Below are 14,828 nucleotides of genomic sequence, written 5' to 3'. Positions count from 1 at the left end.
GAAATCTTAAAGCTTAACAAATAACAGGAGCACCCTTCTTCAGTTCCATACCCAGAATTCCACACTGTCAACCTCTAGGAGTCTTGAGCAAGAGACCCTTCCCCACGCCTCACTTTCTGTCTGTCTTCAGGCTCTTCCTGTATCCCATCCTTCCTGCTCTGCCCTCCTCGTCTCAGGAACTCTGTGTTCTTTCTCTTCTCTGCCCTCTAACTATCTGAAATTTGGCTCCTGCAATTATTCTCTTAAAGTCTTCCTTATTTCCTCCTAGTCTCCCTTCTGTCAGACAGCACTGTGATCAAGCTGCTGATGGCTATGTCCTGAACTACTACTCCATTGCTCCTGCATGTATGGTGTGTGATTGGTGTCTGAAAGAGCCTGCTTTGTTTTGTTAGCAGAAGACTCATCCTGGAAGAGAGTTGACATTTGTTCTTGGTCTTCCTACATGGCCAGAAGGGATCTATCACTGTGGAACAGGAGGCAGCTCACAGGTCACAGTGTGTTTGGGAAGATGCAGCCCCCTGAAGGGGCTTGGAGGATAGTGCTGTTATTTGAAGGATGCTTTCTGAGACCGGGAGAGAGGAGAAGGGGTTGGGAGTCACCCATGGGTGGTGTACACCAGGTTTCATTTGAACTTTCTTCTGGAGACAGGGCCTAAAGGGTGTTCTTTGTGAAATTTTAGAGTCTCAAAGTCATTTGCCCCAGAGGGTTTTCTTCGTTGGAATATCCTGGAGAGAAAGAATTCCTGTCTGCTTTGTACCCATCCCTAGTACACGCTATCCTAGAATGCTGTGGACACTCTAGAAAATATGTGGAATGAGTCCACGGAGCCATGGCTAGTCTAAATGATAGTGGTGGTAAGCGTTTGCAGTGGCTAAGGTGTCCACAGGAGAAGGGCACTGGCCACATTTCTCCCATGGGTATATAGGTGAATCCTTGAGCCCAAACAAAGATGCCTAGCTCAGGTTGAGATAGGATTTCTTGGCAAAGCAGGTGGGGCACACTGAGCCAGATCTACCTCGTTAAGGGAAAGCAGAGTATAAAAGATGCCCTGAGTGACTGTGGTGGATTGATTACCTTAATCCTTGAAAGACTTTTATGCCATAAATATAAATTTAGCTCTTTGTTTTCAAATGAAGACACTGAGGTCATATAACCAGGATGTGAGACCAGACATGCCTGCCACCATGGGACCTATACCAATAGTCCCTGAATTGGGAAGTTTCTTAGCTTCCAATGGTCATGCCTGCTTCTCCAGCCATTCTATATACCTTATATATAAACATATCCAGATACTACATCAAACTGTATGGCATAATAAAATAATTCTGACAACAGGTTTAGGTTAGAAAGGACCCTCCTTTTCTCTTAGTACAATATAGTATCTATTAGTAGAGTCTAGTTAAGATTTAACAGCTTAGAACCTTGCCTGCCACACAGATAATTTACAGACTGTTTCCTAATGAGCATTGGATGTGGCTCTGGACAGTTCATGAAAGATATTTGTAAGGTACCATGTGCCACTTTTGTCTGGAACTTACTACAAACTAGGAATTTCTGAGTGAAGCATTGCTGTCCCTGCCCTGGAGGGGAGAAAAGCACCATAGAAAGAGTCACTCACGGTGACTCGGAGTTGTCATACCAGGGTCACACCGTGGTTCTGGTGACTATGTCATGTGAATTTCTCTAAATCGTGTTAGAGGGATTTTTTTTTTCTTCAGAAACATGCATTTCTTGGGCAGGGGGTGGGGAGGTATTCAATTATTTTGGGAAGAAATCTCCTAATAGTTATGTAAGGAGGTTCAGGGATAACTGTGCACTATATGGAAATACAATATATTACAACTAGGAGGGACTCTGTGAACCTTTATGTGTTCCCTGTCCCTAAGTGGACTACCAGCCTTTTCAGGGCGGTGGTTTAGTAACACTTAGGAGCCATAACGGATGCTAATGTGCCGAGTTGTTGAAATCTGTCTTTGTAAAGCATCTCTAAAGGATCCTAAGTTTGCTAGATTTCAGTTTGGTGGCACCAAAAGCAGCTTCTAAATCTGCCAACACTGTACCACTTCCCTTTTGCCCATGGAATGAAGGTCCTTAGGAAACCTTCCATGCGTGGGGCTGGAGGGATGGTTCAGCAGTTAGAGCTCTTACTGTTCTTTCAGAGAAACCAGGTTTGGGTTCAATTCCCAGCACCACATGGCAGCTCACTACAGTCTGTAACTCTAGTCCGGTGGCATCTGATACCCTCTTCTGGCTTCTGAAGGCACCAGGCACCACGTGTGGCGCACACATAGATGAGACAAAGCATCCTTACACATAAACAAATACACTTTTTAAAGAGATAAAAGATAATCATACATGATGCTTACTTTAATTGAAGGTGACAGAGATGGGTAGTGGCGGGGGGGGGGCAGGGCAGGATGAGGAGGGCGAGGGCAAGATCTGGTGAGAGGTGAGGTTTCCCTGCACACCTCTGAGAAACAGAGTAAGGGTCCCCAGGCCCTCACACCACAGCAGCTCCTCTGGCAGGCCCCTAGAGGGCTTTCCTAGCTCCCTGGTGCCAGCAGGTATGGCAGTGACATATGGTGGCTAAGGACAGAGTTCAGAATACAGGCTTCGGAACCAGATGTGTGTGAGTTTGGGTCTGCACAGCTTCCTCCCCAGGGGTATGGCGTTAGGTGACATTAGGTGACATGCTCCCTTCTCTGTTAGGAAATAGAAAGGGCACAGCTTGTGTATGAAGGGAGGGTGACCCCTGCTGTCTGTCAGAAAACTCCTGCATGTCCCTTTCTTCTGAGCCTCTCTCTCAAGTTCTCCTTCCTTCTGTCTTCTGTCCCAGTCTTGCCCCATTTGTGAGGGGCCATAAGGCCTCCTTCAGTGTTGCCCAGTCTTACCAGCAAGACCTCCATTCTGGTAAAATGGTTCCTGCTCCTTCCCTAAACTGAATCACACTTTTGTCAGAGTGATGCGGGAATTTGAGCAATTTATCCTATGATTGGGAGGCGAGGCACCTACTGAAGTTTCTAGACTGACTTTGTCCCCTGACTTCCAGACTCATACTTTCTACCTCCTAAATTATAGCCACACATTCTCCTTCCCTGGACACAGTGTTGTCTGCAGATTCCCACACTCCCATTGTGTCTCAAACCATCTAGTTTATTTTCTGTTGCTGTGACAAACACCATGGCCAAGAGCAAATTAGGGAGGAAATGGCTTATTTCATCTTACACTTTCAGCTCATGGCGAATCTCTGAGGAAAACTGGCTAGGGACTTGAGCAGGGACTTGAAGCTGAAACCATGGAGGGATGCTGCTTGCTGGCTGTCTCCTGGACTCAGGCTTAGCTGTCTTATAAGGTCCAGGACCAGCTGCCTAGGGCATGGTACCTCCTGTAGCAAGCTGGGCCCTCCTATGGCAATAAACTCTCAAGATAATGCCCCATGCCTACAGGCCAATCTGACCTAGGAACTCCTTCAACTGAGGCTTTCTCCTTAGGACTCTAGGCTGTGACAAGTTCACAGTTAAAGCTGGAGTTACAGAGGCATCCAGCATGGGTGCTGGGAAGCAAACTTGGGTGTCTGCAAGAACAATGAGTGCTCGTAACTCCAGCGCCATCTCTCCAGCCCCTTGTCACACTAATGGAAAATGTCATTAGCAACCTAGTGAAATTAAGTCTATTGTAAGTGTGAACATTCTTCAGTAGAGTAAATGTATATGGCGGCTCGCTGGCTGTCTGCTAACATAGAGAGAGTAATTATAGGAAATACAGAAAAACATTGCCATTCCATTCTAATAATGAATCAAATCACAAAATCATTTACTCTAAAGCCAAGTGTATGTTAATTTATGTCTGCACAGAGAAGGAATCAGGAGACTGAAAACAAATTAAAACAGCTGACATCTGAGATATAGGATCGTATGCTATTATCTTTTAATTGTCTTTCTCATTTTTTATCATGTCATGTAATAAATGAAATAAGTGAGATGAAAACTACTGCATTCAGAGACCACTGAGCAGCCCTCCCTGTCACAGAGCAGACCTGTCCTTCAGCCCACCCCAGCCATGTTTCTTCCTACCCTCCTCTTCTGTTGTCTCTTGCTTCCCAGCTCTTAGAAACCAATGCTAGCTTTTTCTCTACTCCAGCTTACTTGTACAGGTTTCTCCTGACATCACCCTTTTGACCAACTGTGAACACATGAGCCCAGCCTCAGCCTCAGCTCCTCAGTGGTGATCACAAACTGAATTCCTAAGGACAAAGACCGAGCCAGGCTTGCTTATCCAGTGACAGAAGATTTAAGCTTGGACATGACCTGATGTGATTACTTTAAGAAAATCTCTCTCTCTCTCTCTCTCTCTCTCTCTCTCTCTCTCTCTCTCTCTCTCTCTCTCTCTGTGTGTGTGTGTGTGTGTGTGTGTGTGTGTGTGTGTGTGTGTGTGTGTGTAAGGAAGAGAGAAGGTGCAGGAAGACCACTTAGATGCTAATACCATCCAGGCATGATATCACTGTGGCTCCAATTATATTAACTGAAGCATTCATATTAAACAAACTCTTTCATCTATACTTATACTTACAGACCTCCTCCCCAAGAATGATGTATTGTGGGACATAATGGAAGGAATTTGCAATAGATCAATTCCTCATTAAAAGTCTAAATCTATGAGAATATGTAACCAAAATAATATGATTGAAATGAACATTTGGTATTTAGCTTAGTTATTAGAGCCAGCTAGAATTTTTCAGGAGAGACTTCTAAGATCATTTTGATTTATGGGGTAAAAATGACAATTAGAAAATAGTTTTTTGTTTTCTGCGTGTTGTGGTTAGTTGCCCCTGGTTTGCATCTGTTCTCAGGGATGATGAAGACTTTGTGTTCCTGCTGTAAATGCCCTCAGATTCTTTTCTACTTGCTGACTTTCAAATTGGAAAGTAATCCTGATCCAGCTCTGCCTACCTCAACAAACACAGCACCCAGGGGGCAGAGCTGTACACACTAAAATTCTGTGGGATAGGAAGTTTGGTAACCAAAGAGAAAGTGTTTCAAAAAATTCTCCCTGCACACATTTGTTTGTGTAGAACAAACAGGTAAAAAAGTTTAACAGCCTGCCAGTAAGACAGGTCAACAGGAGTTTCAGTAACTGTGTGTCTCCCTCACCCTGTTTTCTTTTTTACAAGTTGGGCAGGGCAGAGTTTGGAAATGCAGTGATAACTCAGGCCATTGAGATGGGAGCTTCTCTCTGACTGCAGGATGTACTGGGAGTCACCTCTTTACTTCATCTATGAGACTGGGGAGCCAGAGCCAGTGGCAGGGTTTCCCTGAAGAGCAAGATGCTTTTTCTATGACCCAAAGGGACACAGTTGTTAGTAGAGAGATTGGAGATGTTGAGTCTGTACTCTAGGGCCAGCCTTGAATGGCATCTAGATTCCACTAGATGTGTATTTATTGTAGGTAGTTGGTAATTACTGATATTGGAGGAGCACCAAGGCCTCTGGCTTCCCAGTGCACACTTCATTCTTCTGCCTAGCAGATTACATGTACGATGTGTACTGTTTCCAGAGAGGCCGCACCTTCTGTGAGTTCATGCTCCAAAATTGAGAATCTCTTGAGAGCTTTAGAAAATACTGATGTGCATCTCTTGAGGCTAGCTGAACCTGAAACTGGGTCGGGATCTGCCCTTGTCACAAAGCTCCAGGTGACTCTGTTAGGGAAGAGATGTATGAAGTCACTGGGATAGCTACAGTTCCTATCCTGGAGGCTTAGAATCCAGGGCTTTGTGTAGCTTAGAGTCTGAAAACTAGCCCTGCATTTTTCAGCAAGGAGGGCTTTGTCCTCATTGTTCTCAGAAGGATATTGGAAGCAGTCAGATGCACTTTTGCATGTACAGTTGAGGGGAGGTGACACTGGGTAGAGGTCAGGACTGCCAATCTGGACAGTTCTCACAGCAAAAAAATGATCTGCCCAAAATATTACAAACAGTGGAACTGAACCGAGGGGCACTTATGTAGCCTGAGGGTGGTTCTGTGCATAATATCAGCATGGCAAGTAGCTTCCACTAGCTGAGCAATTACGAATATGCCATTTTAAAGTAGATTATATGTGCTAATAAACATTGAATACCATTTCTTAGGTTATATGTTCTCATATATGGACAGGAAAATTGAGGTTCCAAGATGAAATTACACGTTTAAAGTCATATATCTCGTAAGCCAGGGCTCTGAGACTTCAACACAGAGAGGCAGGCTTCTGCCAGGTACTTTCCTATTGCTTTTCCTAGGAAGTCTTCCAGGCAGAAAAAGGATCATGATTCATACACATTTATTCTGATTATTCTTTCATTAATATTTTCTGCTTGGGAAAAACCACACTTCCTTGAGTAAAAGGCAGCACTTCTAAGCCAGGTGATTAATAGATGCTGGTTATTTTTTGGGCCAGGGTAGAGCCCTGGAAGTGAGGTGCGGCATCCCGAAGGGGTTGGTGATGGATGCTTTGGTACCAGCATGGTCTGGCAGTGAGAGGCTTCATGCAGCACAGCCTGGGGTAGTGCCTGACGCCTGAGCAGCCAGTCAGCCTGCTCTCTTACCTCTGAGCATCTGCTAGTACAGCGTGCTGCAGGGAAGCTCGGTGGGGGAATGTCTGCTTGAGCCTGCGCATGTCTGACTGGCCCCTCAGATGTCCTCTGGAAAGGCCTGATATCCCCAAGTCCCCTTTGTTCACTGGCCTTGCCTGTGCGTTGTGCAGACAGAGGAAATGAAACAGGACACAACAGAGGTCACTGGCCCTCTCCCCAGTGTCCTGTCCATGAAGGATACACAAGGGAGACAATGCCAGCTGGTGCTGACTGCTGCTGGGCTTCATGTTTCTTTTCCTTTCTTCTTTTTTTTTTTTTTTTTTGTGAGGCTCTAGAAGGTTAGAACGGCCTGTAATGTGCAGGAGAAGCCCCTGGCTAGTAAGTGAAGTGGTATGTCTCTATCCATATACCTGTTGCAGCCATGCTCCTAGCTAGATGCAGTGCTGCTGCCCAGCAAGCTCTATTCCACCCTAGCAGCTTTTAGTAGAAAAGCAGGTCCATTTGCACCATGTCTGTAAAACAAGCACAAGGTGTTCACTGGGCCCACGTTTAGGTGGGATAATGCAGGTGGAAAGTATGTCCCCACTCCACACCTATCGACAGTCTTCCTCACAGCCAAATGCTCTCCCACTGAGCTCTTCTCCCCAAAGTGCTCCTGGCTCAAAGCCTTCCACTGTGTCGAGTCCCGTGGGCACATTTTACACGTTCCTGTCCTCCAGCTTATAAAAGAATGGTGGCAGCCCCAGGAAACAGAGTCACAACAGCTGGGCTGGTGTGCGCAGCAGTCACTGTGGCTTGTCGAACTGGCAGAGTAAAGCGTCATCTGGGAAACAAGCCTCTGGGGATGTCTGACAGGGAGTTGCTAGGTTGGGCTAATTGAGGTGGGGGTGCCCACCCTAACCGTGTGCTGTAACTATTCCGTTGGCTGGGGTCTTAGACTACATCACCAGCGTTCATCCCTCTGCTTCCTGACTGGATACCGAGTGACCATCTGCCTCACAGCCCGCTAAGACAAACTCTTCCTTCCTTAAGCTGCTTTTGCTTGGTATTTTGTCCCAGGATAAGGAGAGAAACTAACAGGGAAAACTGGTACTCGCAGTAGGGCTCTTGTGCTCTGTAGGCCCGTGAGCCAGGTTATCGGGATGAATTGAGGTGTGTGTATAACTTAGAAAAGCTCTAAAAACCTATAAGCAGAGCTCAGTGGGCCTTGTGGGAGCTGAGAAGGACTGATGATCAGTGGAGGCCTGGCTCATGAGCTTTCAGAGGGTAACATGGTGCTCTGTCAGGAACGGGGATAAAAACGTTTATTTTTATTCTGGCAAAGAACTTGTCTGTCTTCTGCCTGTGATCTGATAGCTCAAGTGGGCGCAATTCAGAATTACAGGGTGCATTGTTTGGCAGGAGAAATGCCATGCCATGAGTTGGTTGTAGCTAGGCTGGGTCTGCTGCCTCTCACCAAGTCTACTCAAGTTTGTGGTGAGAGAGCACAAGCAGGAAATGGAGGATCTGACAAATGTGTGAACAGGAAGAGAAAGGAGAAAGTTCAGATAAGACAGTGGCTGTGATTGTTTAATCAGTAAGAGAAACCTCCTGCTGGGAGGGACAATAGGCAAGGTATCCTGAGGGTGAGACTGGAGGCTGCATTTGAAAGAGGTCCTAGTTCATCAGAGAGGAGAAAATGCCACTGAAGAGCTTCCTACTGAAAAACAAAAAAGGGCCCAGGGAAAGGTTTGCCTAGAGTCTCCACACAAAGGCTGGTGCAGTTGTGGCCAAGGGAGCCAGATAACTTCCTGAGCTGACAGCAGAATTTGTCAACATCATGCATGTGGTACCTGGTTTTACAGGCATAAAAGATGCAAGAATAGTGGGGTCACAGAGGCAAATGCAGGGGTTCCCGAAGGCTGATGAGCCAGGCATCTGCAGGAAACTGAAACTGAAGACGAGTTTGCAATAGAGACTGGATCTTAGAGATGCCAGGATCTCAGAACATCTGCCAAGGAATGCTGCATGTGCGGAGGAGGGCTGGCTCCAGCTATAGTAGTAGCCTGTAGTTGTATAGTGTGTGGTGGGGTGGGGTGAGGTGTAGTATGTGGGGTGAAGTGGGGTGGGGTAGGGTAGTGTGTGGTGGGTGGTATGTGGTGTGGTGTGGGGTGGGATGGTGTGGGGTAGTGTGTGGTACGTGGTGGTGTGGTATGTGGTGGGGTGTAGTGTGGGGTGGGTTGGTGTGTGGGGTGGTCTGGTCTGGTATAGTCTAGTCTAGTGGCATAGTCGTAGCCCAGGCTACTGTAGTAGGATTGAATGGCAGGCAACTCAAGCCCTTGGAGCCTAGATGATTCCATTATGAGCCCCAGGTACCCAACATGGAGCATCAGGACTCGGTGTTTGCCCTGCTGGATGTCAGTCTTGCTTTTGTCTGACCTTTCCTTACTGTGTCCTGTTTCTCAGTTTAGGGAGGAGCATGTTCACTTTGTACCTCTGTATAGCTGAACAATGTTACTGCTTTTTGATATTATTGACACTGGCAGTTAAGAGAATGCTTGAGTCTCAGAATACACTCTTCACATATGCTTTTGAAAAGGTGTTGAAACTGCATGAGAGGCTGCTGCTTCTTGAGTCACAGGACATCCCCTCCATCCGGTTCTCCAAGTTGTTGGGAGCAACCAAGTTGTTGGTTTTGTAACAGGCCGAGCTGTGTCTGTAGAGCTCAGAGCTGGTGACCGAAGACTCAGAACTAATCACCATCATTGTGGATACTGTGTGCTGCCTGGAAAGAGATGCGCTTCTTCTATAGAAGTAATAGATTTAGCAAAAGTAATCATTTCTCTCTCCACTCCTTATCTGCCACGCCCTTCTCTGTGTGTTTCTCCCCATGTAGGCGGCCTTTGCTTGATTATGTCCAAGAAGCTGTACCCATTCCGTGGGTACAGTTAAAATGTCTGCGATGCAAAACAGGACAGTCTGGATCCGCTTGCTCTACTTCCTTTGAATACTACAGGACCAATCCCTAAGGAGTTCTCTTGCTGTATCTGGGAGAGTCATCTGCTCCCCCCTCAGGTAGATGGGAGGAAGGATGATGAAGAGACAGTCAAGCAAAAGGGAAGGCGAACATCACCCTCAAGTCCGAAGATGAAGTAGTGAGGAGGAAGAGGAATGAGATACGTTCCCCCTTTGACAAGTCGCATATGTCAGCAAGTCACCAGCCAGTCATCACATGCCATGTACTGCCTTTGCTTTGTGGAGGGAGCATGGGCTCAGCTGAGCTGAAATTGAGATCTAAGGTCGTTAGACCTTTCCAGAGGGTAAGCCTAGAAATGCCCCAGGTTTATTTAGAATCAGTAGATTGTGAATGAGGCTTTTTAGGCCTTTGAGAAGGATATAGGAGACAGAGACAGACAGCAAGCTGCTTCATTCAGCTGGCTCACGGCCTGAGAAGATGATGAAGCATTTTGAGCAGCCACAAGCCATAGCTGGGGGTGGTTTTGAGTAGCTGTAGGCTACAGGCACTGTGGCTGTAGAGCTTTGGTGAGAGGCAGCTGGGGATAGAGTCTCACCTCCGAATTCTCAGGAGGTGAACTTGCTCTCTCAGGCGGGTAGCCGGTAGGGTCTCAAGTGAGCCCTTAGCACTTTTTCCTTGCCTTGCCCTGTAAGCTGCTATAATGAGCAAATTAACACGACTGCCTTCTCTCCACAGCTGATGAGGGCTGGCCATATTCAAGGTACAAACATTTTATCCCACTTGAATCTTATCAGAGCCTGTGAAGTTTGCCTTAATATCCTACCTTTAGTAGCAAGAGACATAAGACAGAGTCTAAGTGTCTGTTCAGGTGAGTCCATGAGTCCATGGGTAGACTGGCAGTTGACCTCACTGGGCTTACTCCCAGCCACGTCGCCAACATTGTCACTCAAGGGTTGCCTTCAGCTGCATTACTGAGTCTGAATTACCCACTTTTGTTTGTGAGTCAGGGTCTTATTATGTAGCTCTTGTTGTCCTGGAACTCACTCAGTAGACCAGGGTGGCTTCAGACTCATAGAGATCCACCTGCCTCTGCTTCTCAAATTCTGGGATTAAAGGTGTACGCCACCATGCCTGGCTTGAGTTACCTTCCTAAAGCAGAAGTCATGGAGGACAGACACAACTTATAAGACAGTTGACCACTCCAAGAGGAATTTTATACTGAATGATGTCCTTACCATGGGGCTACTTTTAACATTCTTGGGGGAGATAACACAAGGCAACTTGGAGAATGTCTTAGAGGATGGTAGGACATTGAGTGTCTTAGCAGGTAGTCACCACAGAGACAGCAGTGACGCCTTGCCTTTGATATACAGAGGACAGCATAGCCTTCAGAATATTGCCTCTCTTATCATCTGGAAATTTGCAAAACTTTTTATAAAGAAAAAGCTTGTTCATCCACTTCTGCAGATGGAGTATGAAGTCATGCTAGTGACTTGACTGAGACCACAAGACTACATAGTCTGTGATCCAGGCCGGAAGTCTGTGTCCTGACATCAGCCCAGGACTGGCCTTTTTACCAAGGGCTCCTATGTCTTCATCTTATGGAGGTCGACAGTGGGTTGGATGTTAGGGTAAGTCCTAGAAAAAGGCAAGTGCTGAGACAAGAGACAGCATTCCTGCCTGTGAGCAGGCCCAGGGCAGCACACGCCACTCATGTGCAAGTAGACAAGGAAGTCATGGAGGATAGTCACAACTTATAAGACAGTTGAACACCCCAAGAGGAATGTTATACTAGATGGTGTCCTTACCATGGGGCAGACAGAGACTGAACTTGTGTTTCAGACTGACACATGGACAGTGTAAAGAGCTCCATGGTTCTGTAAGGTGTGCTGTATTTTCCATGACAGCAGTGACACGCGCTAAGGGCTCTATGGTGCCTTGGAGCAAAGGCACCCGTCTGATTATGCTGAACTCAAGGTATCCAAATGTATCATACCTGATTAGATGCTTGGGAAAATGCCAAGAATAACTAGTCTGCATGAATGGGCTAATCTGATAGCATGTGGGCAGAACCTTAGGCTTTAGATTCTATCATCTACCATCTATCTATCTGTCTGATATGTGTTTATGTATCTATATATCTGTCATCTATTATCTATGTATCTTTTTATGTATTTATTTTATATATCTATATATGTATGTATCTATCATCTATCTTATGTGCATATGTATGTATCCATCAACTATCTATTATCTATCTTATCTATGTATCATCTATCTATCTACCAATTGATCAGTGTATCTCAGATACAAAAGAGAGTGTATTTGTACATGGGCCATGGTAGTTGACACTTGCAAGTCAGATGTCCAGGCAGGAGTGTGTTTGTGAGGACATGCTAAGTTCCTGAGGTCAGACTGCAAGTGCATTCTATGATTCATAAGCCTTCCTAATATTAGACATTTTCATTAGTAATTCACAATAGAACAGATGTCAAGGAAAGCCACAGGGCTGTCTGCCTTTGCATGATGCCGTGCATGGTCAGAGAGGCTCTGCACATTGGAGGGCTTTGACATGAGCCGAGGTTAGCAGCCCACACAAGTCATCCATCGTCTTCCCACCTGAGGAGGCAGCCGACATGACATTCACGATAGATGTTTCCTGAGACCTTTATGACTCCCTTAATTGGAAAATTCCACCAAGGCAAATCATTTCTCTCACGAAACCCTTTTATTCTGACCTCGGCCACCGTGACCACGGAGAGCTTGGGTTTTCTACCTCATTCAGTATCAGATCATTTGTCTGTAGCTGGCAGTGGAGGGACGCAGCTATGAGGAAATGGCCAGACACCCACTCACTGAGTGACTCTACCCTCCATGGCAGTTTTGTTAGAGGACTTGAATGTACATTTTAGAGGGAACATGGACAATGTCGACAGGGTAGGCACTGTTGTGATTGCTTGTAATAGTCAGATTCTGTGACTCTAAACCACAGACCCCCCAGCATCTATTTCCTGGATGTTTCCGATCTCATTATCATGCCCTGTGAGGGGCAGGAAGCTACTCTGGCTGGTGAAGACAGGAGTGCTTGGAAGCTTGGTGACACCTCAAGTTCATCTTTACCAAGGTCACACAGGGCCCATAGCAGGGCTTGTTTGAACCGGAGAGTGGGAAGTCTCAGCAGTTCCAGAATGAGACCCCTGTGCTTTGGTTAAAAACAAAGCAAAGCAAAACCTCTGATCAGATCTGGGGCTAGGTTAAACAATGCATTCCCACAAGCTAAACAACAGAGATTTGAACTTGAAGCTTGACTTGGCCCAGCACCCGGCAGGCAAAACCTCTCTGGTTTGGGGGACTCAGTCTCCGGGAAATCCGTTTTCCTCAGATTTATGATGATTATTGAAGTAGGGGCACAGAAAGCCTTAGGAGCCATGGGAGCCCTCCCTAGATGAGACTCACCAGCACATGCCACTTGCTGATGGCCGGTTTATGCCCCCTGCCTGCCCCTGTTTGGATAATCAAGGGAAGAAAAATGTTCAGAGCCCAGCCTGGGGCATTTTAAGACCATTTGGTTAAAAATGATTGTTTGGAGACCAGGTTTTGCAGTGTAAGTGTGACTGGGTTGTGTGTGAGATGCTGGAGAGGCAGTGGCCCTGAAGGACCTTGGTGTGTCCTGTCAAGAAGTGGAGCCTGCCTTTGGGCATCTATTGGAGCTTTCTGTTAAGAACTTAATGAGACTTTGGAATGACCCATCTCTAAGCTAAGTCTCTGAGGTCCTCTGGTCTTACCTGGCCCTCTGTCCAAGCCGCTTTCTTGGTGCAACCAGTTACTTGGTGCAGCAGAGCAAGCTCAGCGGATGCTGCTGAGCGCTCAATTACACGCTTTTCAGCAAGTCATGGGCCTGGCTTGCTAGCCCATGGGAGCCTTGCTGGGAGTGTGTTCTGACATCCCTGTGGAGACTGTGATTTCTGCTCTCTGGGCTCAAGGCCTGCTCATGGGCTGATTGTGATTCCTCTGTTGGGGATTGGGAGACCAGGTAGAAAGGGGAAGTGAAATCTGAGCAGCTCTGCAAAATTGACGGTTCCCAGAATCTGGGTGTCACAGTTACTTTGTGGGCACATGAATACACATGAGCACGAAGCTGGGCCAGCAGCCCTGCAAAGCCAGGCAAGAAGGCAGGAGAGGCAAAGAGCTTACCTTCTTGACTTCGTATTTAATGGCGAGTTTGATTCGGCTCAGACTTGGACGGTGGTGGTCGGACCAGACTTGCAAGTTCACATCGCCATTTAAAATTGCTTCCACCTCTTCTGTGTCTCGGCACAGGTCCAGCACGCCCACCACAAAATCCTTGCATTGCATAGATAACTTCCTGTAATCATTCTAACAGAATAAAAAGAAATCAGGGTGCGTCACACTGAGCCCCGCGGGTTGGCTTGCTCGGTCAGCACAGTGAACCTGGGCAGGGCCTTGGAGCCAGAGGCATGTGCTGGCCCCAGAATAGAAGGCTATCGCTGTCACCTGGGCCTGCCTTCTCTAAGCTAGTGTTTGCTCAGTTAGTGGTTCACGGCCACCTCGGGTGTGTGCTGAAGTCATGGATTCCCACAGTCCACCCTACTCACTGAGCCAGGATTCCCAGGGATAGGGCCCAGGAATCTGCCTTGTCAGTTTGTCCCCAGGTGATCTGTGAGTCTGCCGTGCCCTTTCCAGGCTCTTTCAAAGTATCAGGTCCTTGTGCCCAAGGCTGAGTAGATCCTAATACTGTAGAAAATGTCGCTCCAGTCATGGGACTGCTTCACAAGGCCTTGCTGGAAAGTGATGGCTGACAGGCTAGGCTGGAAAACACATGTACACAGGTGTACACAGGTGTGCCTTTTCATGTCCGGGAAAACTCCTACAAAATTTTAAAATGAACTGTAATTCACATCTAACATTATGCTTTTAAGAAAAGCTGTACACACATTTATTTAGCAAACCGTGACTCCTGCGCTGCCTGCCTGTTGAGTAAACTGCTCTGGGTCCTGACCCTCTTGCTGATATCTCTCCTTTCTTAATGAATTGCTCCTGGGCCCTCCCCACAGGTATTTGAAAGGGGCTTCCTTCCTTCCTTAGTGACACTCCAACTTGTCTAAGTCTTCCTAACAGATAGTTCAAAATTTCAGTCAGTATTACAAAAAAAGGTTGGAAAAAAATGAGTATTCTGTATCACTTGCAAACCACCTTCCTCCCTAGCCCCCCCCCCCCCCCAATTATTTCCCCTCAAAGCTTCCTTTCGGATCTCTTAGTTGAAATCACACATATACCAAATGTCACT

General features: G+C 46.7%; 1 protein-coding gene across 4 annotated transcripts in view; it reads right to left on the bottom strand.

The window, feature by feature from the left end:
* The window catches only part of Trpc7 (transient receptor potential cation channel subfamily C member 7), a 118,720-nt gene that overhangs the window by 71,163 nt on the left and 32,729 nt on the right, over nucleotides 1–14,828 (bottom strand). For 3 of the 4 annotated variants that reach the window (XM_076938925.1, XM_034511109.2, XM_076938926.1), the window contains exon 3: nucleotides 13,715–13,897. The exons of the other annotated variant lie outside the window; for it this stretch is intronic. In XM_076938925.1, coding sequence (XP_076795040.1) covers nucleotides 13,715–13,897 — 183 coding nt within the window. The remainder of the gene's footprint in view (nucleotides 1–13,714; nucleotides 13,898–14,828) is intronic. 4 annotated transcript variants of the gene reach the window in all.

The sequence above is a fragment of the Arvicanthis niloticus genome, chromosome 8 (assembly GCF_011762505.2).
Source record: "Arvicanthis niloticus isolate mArvNil1 chromosome 8, mArvNil1.pat.X, whole genome shotgun sequence".
NCBI classification, from domain to species: Eukaryota; Metazoa; Chordata; class Mammalia; order Rodentia; family Muridae; genus Arvicanthis; species Arvicanthis niloticus.
This window is presented reverse-complemented; position numbering and strand designations above follow the sequence as displayed.